This window comes from Sinocyclocheilus rhinocerous, unplaced genomic scaffold, assembly GCF_001515625.1.
Source record: "Sinocyclocheilus rhinocerous isolate Xijiao unplaced genomic scaffold, SAMN03320098_v1.1 scaffold200, whole genome shotgun sequence".
Taxonomy (NCBI): Eukaryota; Metazoa; Chordata; class Actinopteri; order Cypriniformes; family Cyprinidae; genus Sinocyclocheilus; species Sinocyclocheilus rhinocerous.
Window position 1 is genome coordinate 1158671 of NW_015641014.1, and position 13749 is coordinate 1172419.

General features: G+C 32.8%; 2 protein-coding genes across 4 annotated transcripts; both read left to right on the top strand.

Moving 5' to 3' along the window:
• The first annotated feature begins 3229 nt into the window (after positions 1 to 3229).
• tnni4b.1 (troponin I4b, tandem duplicate 1) lies at positions 3230 to 8523 on the top strand. 2 transcript variants are annotated; one of them, XM_016569743.1, is made up of 8 exons: positions 3230 to 3308; positions 4751 to 4782; positions 5064 to 5067; positions 5153 to 5194; positions 5857 to 5988; positions 6091 to 6180; positions 7359 to 7532; positions 7630 to 8523. In XM_016569743.1, exons 2-8 carry the CDS (start codon positions 4772 to 4774, stop codon positions 7714 to 7716), a joined length of 540 nt encoding a protein of 179 aa, XP_016425229.1. In that variant the 5' UTR covers positions 3230 to 3308; positions 4751 to 4771; the 3' UTR covers positions 7717 to 8523. The 2 variants fall into 2 exon arrangements, with proteins under 2 accessions (XP_016425229.1, XP_016425230.1); XM_016569744.1 differs by lacking the exon at positions 4751 to 4782 and adding an exon at positions 4923 to 4954 and having other exon boundaries at positions 3238 to 3308.
• Positions 8524 to 8869: 346 nt separating this feature from the next.
• LOC107753570 (troponin I, slow skeletal muscle-like) lies at positions 8870 to 12420 on the top strand. 2 transcript variants are annotated; one of them, XM_016569741.1, is made up of 9 exons: positions 8870 to 8904; positions 10244 to 10313; positions 10418 to 10421; positions 10509 to 10553; positions 10639 to 10770; positions 11168 to 11257; positions 11351 to 11524; positions 11638 to 11748; positions 11841 to 12420. In XM_016569741.1, exons 2-8 carry the CDS (start codon positions 10303 to 10305, stop codon positions 11722 to 11724), a joined length of 543 nt encoding a protein of 180 aa, XP_016425227.1. In that variant the 5' UTR covers positions 8870 to 8904; positions 10244 to 10302; the 3' UTR covers positions 11725 to 11748; positions 11841 to 12420. The 2 variants fall into 2 exon arrangements, with proteins under 2 accessions (XP_016425227.1, XP_016425228.1); XM_016569742.1 differs by lacking the exon at positions 8870 to 8904 and adding an exon at positions 9735 to 9810.
• Positions 12421 to 13749: the final 1329 nt, after the last annotated feature.

The window sequence follows — 13749 nt, forward strand, 5'->3', positions numbered from 1 at the left end:
TGTAACGAATTCAGCTAAAAAAAAGTTTCTATTCTCAGCTATTTGTCAAACTGTTATATTTAATACTAAGTTGGACGTTAGACTCAAAGTTTTAATAGCAATTTGGTTTTGAGATGTAAGATGACCTACTTGTTTCATTTTCTGAAACACAGGACTAGATAAATTTAGGTTATACTTCACCAGAAAGCAATTTTAACAAGCAAAGTTTGACATTTAAACAAATCCATTCATAATATATATATATATATATATATATATACGAGCCGTTTTAGGGGGGTGTGGCTGACTCTTAACTTTTATAAAGAATATCTCTTTGGATTTGAGACTTTAGTCTTTGCAAATTTACAGATCTTCTTTATGCACCAAGAGCTTGTAACACTCCAAAGAGAAAGGAAAAAATGAAATCGCATCATATGACCCCTTTAATCATTTGTAACATAAGCACACATTTTTATGTTGATTACTCAAAAAAAAAAGTTGCTCCAACGAAGGGATTTGTGGGCCCGGAATCAATTTATATTTTCTATATATTCTATATATATATTCAATTCCACAGCTATGATGACATGCTAAATGTAACTTTTTTTTTAGCATGTACATTTAATGAACAAGAGTAAGAATAAGATGCTACCTGTCACTGGCAGTTAGCACAGAGTTGTGTTTACCTTCACGTGGTCTACTCTTCAGCACAATGGTAACCACAAAGACTTCAACACAACAGAAACTCTTTTAAATGTCAAACATAACAGCATTAAAGACTAGCATGTTTTTCCCTTCACTTTCCCATTTCAATATTTACTCTCCTTATCAAGTCAGATGCAAAGCATGCTGCGAACTAGAAATCCACTGCCCAATTTCCAAAGTTAACAAAACAACTTAATTGTTTAAAGAAATTAATTAACATAGAAATTTGAGTTTAAATTACGCACAATATTAAGTTAATGTAACGATCAACATTATTATGTCAACTGAACTCTACAAAATAATGTTTGCAACTTAAAAGGTTTAATTAAATTAATAAATTAAAAATTGTATCTTGCAACCATGCATTTATTTAAGTTGTGGTAACAGGTCTCCTGAATCATTTTAAGAGTATAGTAACTGATGAAAATTCAGCTTTGTATTTTAAAATACATTAAAACAGAAAACAGTTCAACTGTAATATAATTTCAAAATATTACTGCTTCAACTGTATTTTTGATCAAATTAATCTTTTGAATGGTAGTATAAAAGAACTATAAAGAATAATAAACAATTGTTCACAACCGCAAATGACCAGCAAGACATCTAAAAGGCAAAAAAAATCACCTCATTTCCACTAGAGGGCTCATGTCAGTTCAAAGAATAATTAACAGGGTAATTTGGATCAATATATGAGCAATATATTTACTTTCTATATCTCTTCAAACAGCAGTTGTGTCTTACATTCTAGTCAATTTTATTTTCACACAAAATTGTAACACCATAAGCCAGAGACTTTAAACACACCCTACAGAATCATAGTTTCAGTACATATCACGCTTTCATTACACAGCAAGCTTCCACTAAAATGACTTCACAAGGTCTGCTGACATTAATAACTACCACTACATGCCAGCAGTCAGCAGAGGATTTGAGAAGCGCTTGCAAAACCCCTGTCTCATTCTGTCACACAGTAAAAACTCATGGCACAGTATCATCACTGGAAGCTGAAATTAGTCACATGCTGGGCCTACATGACATATCAGCACACAAAGGTCAACATCACTTTATATCTCATAAAAATACTACAATGTCACATCGTCACTGAGCGCTTTGCCATTATGTTCACGTAAGTTGCTTTTTGTGGCCTAGAATGAGATTTAAGTGCACTATAATCATACGACCTTGTTCGAATTATAATTAAAACCTTCAGACTTTTAGAACAGTGCTGTCAGTCCCGTCTAAACAAGTACACATGAGTTACTGTCTGCCCTCACTCCATTTACACGGCACGCGGGCTCCATAGCCTTGAAGAACTCTGCTTTTATGGTCCTCAAACACAAGCACGCAGGTTAATGAAAAGGCCAGTTAACTTTTGCATTTACGAGGAGAACATTTTATTACAATTGCGGAGTAAACAAATCATATGTCAACAAAATAAGCTTATTTTATGAATTTACAAAGTTACAGTGCAATGAAATGAAATGAAACACTTTAAGGTCCCATTAGATAACACTAGTTAATGAATTAACTAACAATGAGCAATACATTTGTTACAGTATTTATTAATCTTTGTTGGCATTAGTGAATAAAAATACAACTGTAATTGTAAGCTCAGGTACCCCAGGTCCATTAAATAATATTACTATAAATACATTTGATTTTAATAACGTATTAGAAAATCTTGAAACAAACATTAACTAAGATTAATAAATGCTTTAAAAGTATTTTTTCAGTGTTAATTCATGTTAATTAATGCAGTTAAGTAATGTTAACAAGTGGGACCTTATTGTAAAGTGTTATTAATTTAATTTTATCCTAATGCAGAAGTGTTTGTTTTATCAGATAAGTCAAAAATGAACAAACCTCTAAATGAATCTTTAAAATTTTCATTACCAGCAGTGTTATTTTAGTATTATTTATGTACTATTATAGGTTTTATGAATATTTTTAATTCGCTTTTATTTTTAATTTTAATATTATTTTAAGTTTTAGTAATTTTGTAATAAATTTTGTAATAAATATTAGTTTTAGTTCTTTTTGAATAAAACTATTAACATTTATTTTGTTTTTATTTCAGTTTTAGTTCACATTTACTTTGTATTTATTTCTATTTTATTTTATTTTTTAATCTTGTATGTATTTAGTTAATAAGTGGAGTGTATTAACTTAAACTTATTTCAGTTAGTTGCCAAAGCAACATTTAAAAAAGCATTTTAATCTAATATTTATTTCAGCTTTATTTTAATGAACAAACATGTATTTTGAATCGTTTTAGTTTAAGTTAACCATAATAAGCCTGATTGCATGTTGCAAGTGCAACAGAGAAAGAATTGAAGTGCATGACCCCTGAACTAGTGTGTGTCATTTGTAAATGTGCATGTCCCTGTCCTGGAGGACATACACACCCCGTTCTGTGCAAATGCCACTGAGGAAGGTGGAGATTGGAGAACAAATTGCCCAGATATTTGCACACGTGAGTACAAGGGACGTAACGGGGGTCTATTTTAGTGAGCCATTCACACGCAGGATTCAACACATAAATCCATCACGAAAAACATATAACGTTTGTTTTTCTTTGACGGCACCACACAACTCATCCTGCTCTGATTGCCTACTAGTTCAAGGTAAGTCCTGCAAGCATTCACAGCATGTTTACACCAAGTTTAATGGACCCACACATGTTGTCATTAATACTTAAGGATGTTGGGTTTATTGCTAAACATTTGAGGGGATTTGTACTCTATGGTCTGTTTATCGCTCATAGATTTACAGCACACATTTAGACATTCAAAGATAATCATACTCACACCTTCACTGTTGGAGGATGGATGAATGTATATGAACATCCTATATTCTCCCGTGTCATAACCGCGCCATGTATTTCCGTAACAAGCCATTTGTGTCAACTTTAAGGAATGTATGTTATGAAATACTGTAGCTGTTTCACGGCTAGCTTAGACATGGAGAAGTGTGGATACAAGATCCAACGTTCTTGACTTAGCCAGAGATTTGGCTCGCAGAACCAATTAGACCATGAAACCTGTTCTCAGATGGTTTGTCTTGCACTTAAGCACTCAAAAGTAAAAAAAAAAAAAAAGGTAAAAAAGGTAACCATACACAAGTTGTATGTTGTTTTTTTGGAAATCAAAAGCATAAAACTTTGAACATCATTTAACATGTTTCCTCATTATACTCAGATAATTTAGTTAAAAATAAAAGCTATCTTTTCCCAAAATTAAGTTCTGGCTACCATTAAATGTTGGAGGGTTTTGGAAATAAAATGCATAAAAAAAATTAACAGTGCATATTTTTTTTACTTTTTAGCAAAACACTCAAAATATCCTGACAATTTAGTTCAAAATAAAAGCTATCTTTTCCAAAAAAATTAGTTCTGGCTTCCAAGAATTAAATGTTGAAGGGTTTTGGAAATAAAATGCATTAAAAAAAATTAACAGTGCATTTTTGTTTACTTTTTAGCAAAAAATCAAAATATCCTGACAATTTAGTTTGAAATAACAGCTATCTTTTCCAAAAACTTGAGTTCTAGCCAGGATCCGTATGAAAGCATTAGTGTCCAGTGTAGTGAGTTCAAGGCTAGAGCTTGAAACTGGGCCATATGAAAGAATGGCAGCAATGTTCAAATTTAGCCAGGCTGGGAACACTAACAAGCATGTTCCTTATCAGGCACAATAGGTACGAATGCAATGAATAGGTACGGATAGAGGGCTTGGCACCAGGGTTTTATATAAACAGTCTTCTTTGGATACGAGGGCCCCAAATTAAATTTTCCTCTACATTGTGACTCCTCCGCCTTTTAAATACTTGGCACTCGTCACCTTTCCAGACTATGTTCTATGTGTGGACTGTAAGAATGTTTCCTAGCGACGCAAATCTGACGCACAGATTCATACACACTGAATGATATCATCACCTCCAAGATATTTCGGATCACATACATGGACAGTCATTTTCCATTTAATGCGAGACATAATGTGATCACATGTGATGTCTTTATATGTGTTTTTAAATTCTTTTACAAAGAATTATAAAAAGTTTTCCTTTTCAGCATCTATACAGAGAAAAAACCATGTCTGAAGGGTAAGTATACTTTGACAGCCCTATTATTAAAATTGTAGAGTGGATCTATTGATCTTGAGATATAATGTGATCACATGTGATGTCTTTATATGTGTTTTTAAATTCTTTTACAAAGAATTATAAAAAGTTTTCCTTTTCAGCTTCTATACAGAGAAAAAACCATGTCTGAAGGGTAAGTATACTTTGACAGCCCTATTATTAAAATTGTAGAGTGGATCTATTGATCTCTTTTGTTTCTTTTTTTTTTTCTTATCGCATTACTCTGTGCTTCGTCGTTGTAGACCGGTAAGTTTTGGGAAGATATACCATAATTCATAAGTTATTCAAAAATAATTTGGAGAGATTAAATATGACTTGTATTGTTTTTCAGAAAAAAACAAAGTATACTGCCACAAGGCGGCTGCTCTTAAAAGTAAGTTGTCTGTTTGTTTTTTAATCAAATACACTGTTTAATAAGTTATTTTTTAAAGAAATTCATTCATATTAATATTAATAACGTAATACTTTTATTCAGCATGGATGCATTCAATTTATCAAAAGTGACAGTAAAGACATTTATAATATTACCAAATATCTAAATTTCATATTAAAAATTTCATATCAGTTTTTCGCAAAAATATTAAGCAGCACAACTGTTTTCAACAATAATATGGTATGTTTCAGCAAATCAGCATATTAGAATGATTTCTGAAGGATCATGAAAACGCTGAAGACTGGAGTAATGATGCTGAAAATTCAGTTTTGCATCACAGGAATAAATTACATTTTAAAATATATTCAAAAAAAAAAAAAGAAGTTATTTTAAATTTTTACTGTACTGTTTTTACAGTATTTCTGATCAAATAAATGCAGCCTTTGTGAGTATAACATTCTGACCCCAAACTTTTCAACAGTATGTCATATTTTTAGTAATATTGATATGGTTAGTGAACATATGCACATATTAAATGTAATGCGTGTAATGAAAGGCGAGACTAGAATCCATGACGAAACGGCTGGCTGTGTTAGCAGTGTGTTGCGCTATGTGCTAATCTTCTGGAGCTTTATAGTCTCATCAGTGCTGTTACGTTACAGAGCAAATTATTGAAGAAGGCCACGTCTATGCTGGCAGCTGAAAAAGAGCAGAATAAAAGAGAGAGGGATGAGGCTCTTAATGAGAGGGTTCCTCCTCTCAAACTATCTGGTCTGTCTGCACAGGAGCTCCAGGTATTTTCTTGAATAAGCATTTCTGCACAAGCAACATGCAGAAATAAATATACAGTACTGTATATATTCATGAATGTCTTCAGTGGGGGTTTTTTTTTTCAGGAACTTTGCAAAGAGCTTCACCGCAAGATTGATGTTGTTGATGAGGCTCGATACGATCTTGAAATGAAAGTGGATAAAAATGAAAAAGAGGTAATGGTTTTGTGATGTTTTGTGACCACTTTTACAAAGACAAACGAATGATTAAGTAGTAGTTTATTCATGAATACAAATGTTACCAAGTGTTAAGATCTAAATAAAGCATTAAATATTTGAATTGGGATTCAAACCCATAACCTAACCGTTGTTAATGACACCAACAATAGCTATGTTTCCATCCAAAGATGCAGAGTCAAAGAGAACAAAATCGTCACTTCCTGATAAACTGGCACTAAATATCTCTAAGAAAACTAGGAGAAGCCACTGAATATAATAATTTTCATATATGATAAATTACTTGCGCTTCAGAGAGAGCAGACGAAACACAATAAATGTTAACAGACAGATAACAGACTTTCCTCAGGCATTTCAGAGCGACCAAAACAACATGTGGATGCTGTGAACGAGATCGGTCCGCTGGTTAGTCAATTTATCCTGTCTCATAGCGCAAAGTCACATGACTTTTTCAATGCACATGGTGGAATTTATTCGGTAAATGTGTTTCCATCATAGTTTATGCACATTTTTTCTTATCGGATAAAAAGTTTATCCTCTTAGTTGTGCGCATACATTTTTTATGCGCATTTTTGGAATTTATGCGCATCTTGGCGTTTCCAGCGTTTTTTTATGCGATAATCCAAAATGAGCATAAAAGGTGGATGGAAACATTACTATGATAAGGTTATGGATTCCCAGGGAACATGAAAATTGTGCCTGCACGATGTCTATCAAACAAAGATATTTTAGTATTATTTATAAATATTGGTCAATATTTTGAATTAGCTTTTATTTTTTATATTTTTAGGTTTTTTATTTTAATTGTAGTTAATGTTTTGGTATTTTTGTTCTTTTGCCAATTATTATTTTAATCTTTATTTTATTTTGATTTCAGTTTTAGTCATTTTAGTACTTTTAACTTATTTATTTCAGCTAGTTGCAGAGGCAACAATTCTAATTTACATTTAAGTTTTTAAAGTTTCAGTTAGTTTTTTGTCATCTAATATTTATATTTATTTTATTCAAGCTTTATTTCAATTACTGAATTTTTTTTATATTTTTGTCAATAATTCATTTTTCTTATTACATTTACAACACTCCTCTCAAATGAATAAATACAAAACTGACATCAGAACAATTGATTCACAAGTTACCGTCATTGTGGTCCATTTCAGATCCAGTCCTTGACCCAGAAGATTTGGGAAATGAAGGGTACAAAGCAACGAACCAAACTGAAGAGAGTTAAGAAGTCACACGATGCCAAGCTCGATGCGCTGACTGAATCCAAAATGTCATCAAAGTCAGATTTCAAAGCCAACCTGAAGACAGTAAAGAAAGAAGATGAGAAGGTAATGCATTTTATCTATGTTGGCATATAAATTCATTCATCATTTAGATAAATCAAAGCTCATTCTAAACCTATATTTATATTCGTCCCATTTATAGAAAGAAGAGGTGACTGACTGGCGTAAGAATGTGGAGGCTATGTCTGGAATGGAGGGCAGGAAGAAGCTGTTTGATGCTGGACAATAAAAATGTTACAAAGTAAACTTGTGACTTGACATCCAGCACATTTACCTACCAAGCTTGTAAAATTCAGGCTTGACGTTGTTTTTTACTTCTCAGACTCTATAACAAGAAATGTGTACCCAGACGAGAAGGCTTCTAACATAAATGGTTGGAAGCAAGAAAATCCAAACTGTACAAATTTGATTTCTTGTGCCTAATAATGTCAATTAAACACACAAAAACTGTTTATGATGTGCATATAGGTTTAATTGTTTTTGTAGGTGACCTTAGCACTTAGTTTGTCCTTTGCTGCAATTTGTGGACAGATTATGTTTCAATGCGTCTGAAGCCAAATTTGATATTTTGTTTATGAAATGTTAAATATTCATAATATATATATGCATGAGATTTATAATCAGACTGGAAATGAATCAAATGCAATGTTGTGAAATAGTGCTGTTTAGGAATAAAAGATGTCAGCTATTGTAACACTTTCTATGCTACTGAAAGTAAAAACTGCAATGTAATGGCATTCCAAAATTAAATGACCCCATGCACAAAGAAACACGTTGTGTCACTGTGCAGTTCCCTTGCAAAACAAACGCTGTCCTTGAAATGCATTGCTACACTTGGTTGTGTACCTTGCGAGTGCATAACTGGTTTTAAGTTGCCACATGCTTTGTGTATATTTACTCAAATTCAATGCAGCGATGGTATCATTTATTTGCATTTCAAACTATTTGGAAATCCATTGGAAACCTACTGGAAATGTAAACAAGATTGTATAAGTATAAAACATGAAGAGACAACATATACACTGATTCATATCTTCATATCAGTTTAATATGTTGTTCCATATTAAACTGCTGACTGAAGTTATTGAATAAAATTTACATTTTTTCAAGCTAACTAGACTCTGTGATCACTTTCATTTACAGTACAGAAGAGGTCATACAGCTATGGCTGACTTAAGCAAAGCCTTTTCTGCCTTGTAGGGTCAAACAATGGGAAATGAAGAGTGACTGGCAGTGGACAATGTGTGCAGTTGTGTTTTGATGGTGCTGAGTAAAATGAGCCTCAGGGTGTAAGGCTTCAGTCTATTTTAGTGAGCCACTCAGAGGAGGCCAAAGAGGCCATAAAATTTGCCTGGGTTTTCTTGTGCACTGACATTGTCATACTCTCATTGCCTTGGAGTGGTCTTTGGAGGAACAGGTATGAACTATTGCACTATTTGGCTTATGTTTCAATGCGTCTGAAGCCAAATTTGATATTTTGTGTATGAAATGTTAAATATTCATAATAATATGCATGAGATTTATAATCAGACTGGAAATGAATCAAATGCAATGTTGTGAAATAGTGCTGTTTAGGAATAAAAGATGTCAGCTATTGTAACACTTTCTATGCTACTGAAAGTAAAAACTGCAATGTAATGGCATTCCAAAATTAAATGACCCCATGCACAAAGAAACACGTTGTGTCACTGTGCAGTTCCCTTGCAAAACAAACGCTGTCCTTGAAATGCATTGCTACACTTGGTTGTGTACCTTGCGAGTGCATAACTGGTTTTAAGTTGCCACATGCTTTGTGTATATTTACTCAAATTCAATGCAGCGATGGTATCATTTATTTGCATTTCAAACTATTTGGAAATCCATTGGAAACCTACTGGAAATGTAAACAAGATTGTATAAGTATAAAACATGAAGAGACAACATATACACTGATTCATATCTTCATATCAGTTTAATATGTTGTTCCATATTAAACTGCTGACTGAAGTTATTGAATAAAATTTACATTTTTTCAAGCTAACTAGACTCTGTGATCACTTTCATTTACAGTACAGAAGAGGTCATACAGCTATGGCTGACTTCAGCAAAGCCTTTTCTGCCTTGTAGGGTCAAACAATGGGAAATGAAGAGTGACTGGCAGTGGACAATGTGTGCAGTTGTGTTTTGATGGTGCTGAGTAAAATGAGCCTCAGGGTGTAAGGCTTCAGTCTATTTTAGTGAGCCACTCAGAGGAGGCCAAAGAGGCCATAAAATTTTCCTGGGTTTTCTTGTGCACTGACATTGTCATACTCTCATTGCCTTGGAGTGGTCTTTGGAGGAACAGGTATGAACTATTGCACTATTTGGCACCGTTAACTGTAAAACCAATGCATTTAATTGCTCTAATAATTACCTATGAAATATAACTGCTGACATCAAATTAAAGCGTAGCATAGCTCAGATAGTTTGATCTTTAAAAGCGTTGATGAGACATGGCTGGTTACAATGCTGAGATCGCTTCTGAAGCCAAAGGATATTAAAAGTCTCAATTTGCACCTTATTTAATCTCACTGATGTCTAGGAGAAACAATTGAGATTTCCTTTCTAAATCTGGTTTATCCATCAGAAATGGATTTGTGTGTGATGTTGAGAATGGGTGCTAAAAATATATATAATGCATTGTTTGTTAAAGTGTCATGTGCTTCCAAAATACTACTTATGAAGTGAATTCTAGTAATAATAACTGTGCTTATGAGTCACCAATCTTTATATTTCAGATTTTGACTAGTGATTTACACCAGATTAGTCATAAAAAGGAAGTACTTAGAAGCTCACAATGTCTGAGTCGTAAGTATTCAGTCTTTTAAGTTGTTAATATCTATATCTTGCTGTAAATGTTTAAAACATGCCTACTTTTATTTCTTTTCATAAATTGAAAATGGCCAATTTAGACAGGTAAGTGGATTTTATTACTTTAACTTTTTGTATATGGCAATATCATTTTTTCCCCCAACAAAATCCGATTGCGCTTAATTCTTGCAGCGACCCAAATCTAAGATTTCGGCATCCAGGAGGTTGTTCTTAAAGGTATTTGGTTCTGTTCTTTTACAGAGAAGATATAATTCCTGAAGATGATGCATTTAACAATACCTTCTGACATGTTTTGCTTCAGACAAAGCTGCTGAAGAAGGCAACCTCTATGCTTGTGACTGAAAAAGAAGAAAAGCAGAGGGAGAGAGAGACCACCTTGCGTGAGAGAGTGCCACCTCTACAACTGTCCGGTCTGTCTGTTCAAGAGCTTCAGGTAAACCTAATTCAAAAATGATACTTTTAATTAATTAAAATATATATACATATAATTAATTAATTAAACATTTTGATGAATAAAAATAGGTATTCAATTAATTTTGTATTATGTTTTCATATTTATTACATGATGATTTGGTGCAAATCATTAATTCAGATGATGGTGCTAATTACTTTTTAATTTTATTCATTAAAAATATATTTTTTTCAATTAAAAAGCGCATTTAAATTTGTACGATTATTATTTAAGAATTGGTGCCATCTGTACAGAACATAAATGCTGAAAAAATTTAAAGTATTGTAGCTTCATTGATTTTCTAAATCTAAAAATAGCATTAACAACCGCATCAGTAATTTCCCAAGGTCATTTTATTGCTACAATACTTTGTTTTCAGGCTCTCTGTAAAGACCTCCATCAAAAGATTGATGTTGTAGATGAAGAGAGGTATGATATTAACGCCAAGGTGGCCAAAAATGAAAAGGAGGTACTACACCGCCACCATTTATCTTATTACGTAGATTCAATGAAAATACACTTTATGTCGATTCACTATAATAAATGCATGAGTCTGCTTCAGATTGCAGATTTGAACATCAAGATTACAGAACTTAGAGGTAAAATGAAGAGACCTGCACTGAAGAGGGTGAAGATCTCTGCCGATGCCATGTTGGGTGCTCTTTTGGGCTCCAGGGTCAAAGAGTCTGTGGATTTCAAAGCCAACCTCAAGACGGTTAAGAAAGAAGAGGAGAAGGTAAGTCATGTGACAAGTCATGTAAGGGAAAAAATACAATTCTGAGTGGTAATGCATATGTATTTTCGAGCTATTTTAACACATACCTGTTGTTACACCTGTTCCTCTCCCAGAAAGAAGAGGTGACTGACTGGCGTAAGAATGTGGAGGCCATGTCTGGAATGGAGGGCAGGAAGAAGCTGTTTGATGCTGGACAATAGAAGATACATTTGAAAAACTTTATGGTTTGTTTGTCAATGATCTTTTGATTGAGAATGTCTTACTTCAAATATTTAACCTACACTTTAAGCATTGAATTTTATTTGTTTTCTTTCAGGTGACAACTACACCAGAATTAATAAACTTCTTAAAATGAATGTATAAATCAATGCAAGTTCATATAACACATATATCCTATTGTAATAATAGTTTAGGATTGTGGTTTAATATTTTATTTTAGTTAAAATGAAAACAGTGTCTGAAACTTACTTGATGTCTACTTGATGGTTTCTGTGATGCTGAGCCCATTTTCTGTCTTAAAAATAAAAACACATCAAAGAAAGCCTAAATATTTTGCACCTTACTTTAAAAAAATGCAAAGTGCCTGCAACAAGAACTGACACTTAGGACTTCAGATCAGAAGACCTCTGGAAATGTTTGGATACAACAGCCCTAAATGTAGCAGAACCTGAAGGCTCTGAACTTGCCATGCACTTTTATCTATTTGACCTCACTTCATAACAGACATAACACAACTGCTGTCTCCCAGGAATACCTTCAGTTGTTCTAACATCAATCAACGATATTTGTAAATTTGTTGAACTTAAAAAAATACATGCACTTTAAAAGCTTTTCAAACTAAATCACTCATTTAATTTTGTTATTAAAATGTCCCAAAAACTCTTCAGTAGACCAACTGAAATCGTGCCAGTGCAATTTCTGCAACGTCAGACTAACAGACCTTGATACATTCTAATTGCCAACAATTGCCATTCAATTTTAATGGTTTAAGTTTAAATGTCAAAATTCAGACTTTTTTTCTCAGAATTGCGAGATTATTTCTCACTGTTGCAAGTGATATACTTGTAATTGCGAGTTTATTTCTTTGACCTTTTTTTCTAAAAATTACAGTATGTGTTTACATGTCGATTCTGTTTTGTTTGTTTCCACCATGGAATAAAAAACTTTTTTTACTTCAGAATTGTGAGATTATTTCTCACAGTTGCAAGTTATAAAATTGTAATTGCGAGTTTACATCTTTTACATCTGACCTTGTTTGAATTTTCATTTAGCAATTTTGACTTTTTCTGAGAATTCTGCATTTACATCTCACAATTCTGTTTTGATTGTTTTCACCATGGAATAAAAAAATAGCGTCTATATCTCACAATTCTGAAGGGAAAGAAGTAAGAATTGTGAGATGAAAATGTTTTTCTATGACATTTTCTGTTATACAACTTGTTTTTTTTTTACTTTTTTCTAAGAATCTGTATTCCGCAATTCTGAGGGAAAAAAAGGAATAATTGTGAAATTAAAAGTTTTTTTTGTTTGTTGTTGTTTTTCTATGACATTTTCTGTTATATGACTTTTTTAACTTTTATTCTAAGAGTCTATACCTTGCAAAAAAAGTTTATATCTCACAATTCTGAGAAAAAAAGCTATAATATCAGAATTGCGCAATTACCTTTTTTATTTTGTGATGGAAAACTGAAGCAATAAACAAACAACTATGATCCAATGATCCAATCAATTCCTGATGGACAAAAAAGATAAAAGATGGACAAACATGGATAAACGCCACAACAGAGAAGACAGATGAAGACTGTAACTGGACTACACACACACACACACACACATACACACACAAATAAAAATGCTGTAGCTTGAATATAAGTGCAAATATAAACATATTTAATGTATTTTATAAATTTTTTATCTCTTAATGGCCAGCTATAATGATATTTCCATCCAGAAAAATATAATTACTATCATAATATTTTTTTTTTTTAAAAACTGTATATTGCAACTTTCATATGAACACCAAATGCTCTCAGAAAAACAGGTACACAAGCTGTCACTGGGGCAGTAACTTTTCAAAAGATACGCCTTTGTACCTAAAGAGTCCGTACTGTGGCCATAAAGGTACATATTAGTACCTAAAGTGTACATATTCATACCCAAAACTTACCGCCCCAGTGACAGCTTTTGTATCTTTTTTCTGAGAGTGTACAAAGCCATTTAAAGAC

Coding starts and splice junctions, on each gene's coding strand:
- tnni4b.1 (XM_016569743.1), top strand. Junction 6,181..7,358: donor TGGATAAAAATGAAAAAGAG/GTAATGGTTTTG, acceptor GGTCCATTTCAG/ATCCAGTCCTTGACCCAGAA. Junction 7,533..7,629: donor TAAAGAAAGAAGATGAGAAG/GTAATGCATTTT, acceptor TCCCATTTATAG/AAAGAAGAGGTGACTGACTG.
- LOC107753570 (XM_016569741.1), top strand. Junction 10,771..11,167: donor TGTCTGTTCAAGAGCTTCAG/GTAAACCTAATT, acceptor CTTTGTTTTCAG/GCTCTCTGTAAAGACCTCCA. Junction 11,525..11,637: donor TTAAGAAAGAAGAGGAGAAG/GTAAGTCATGTG, acceptor TTCCTCTCCCAG/AAAGAAGAGGTGACTGACTG.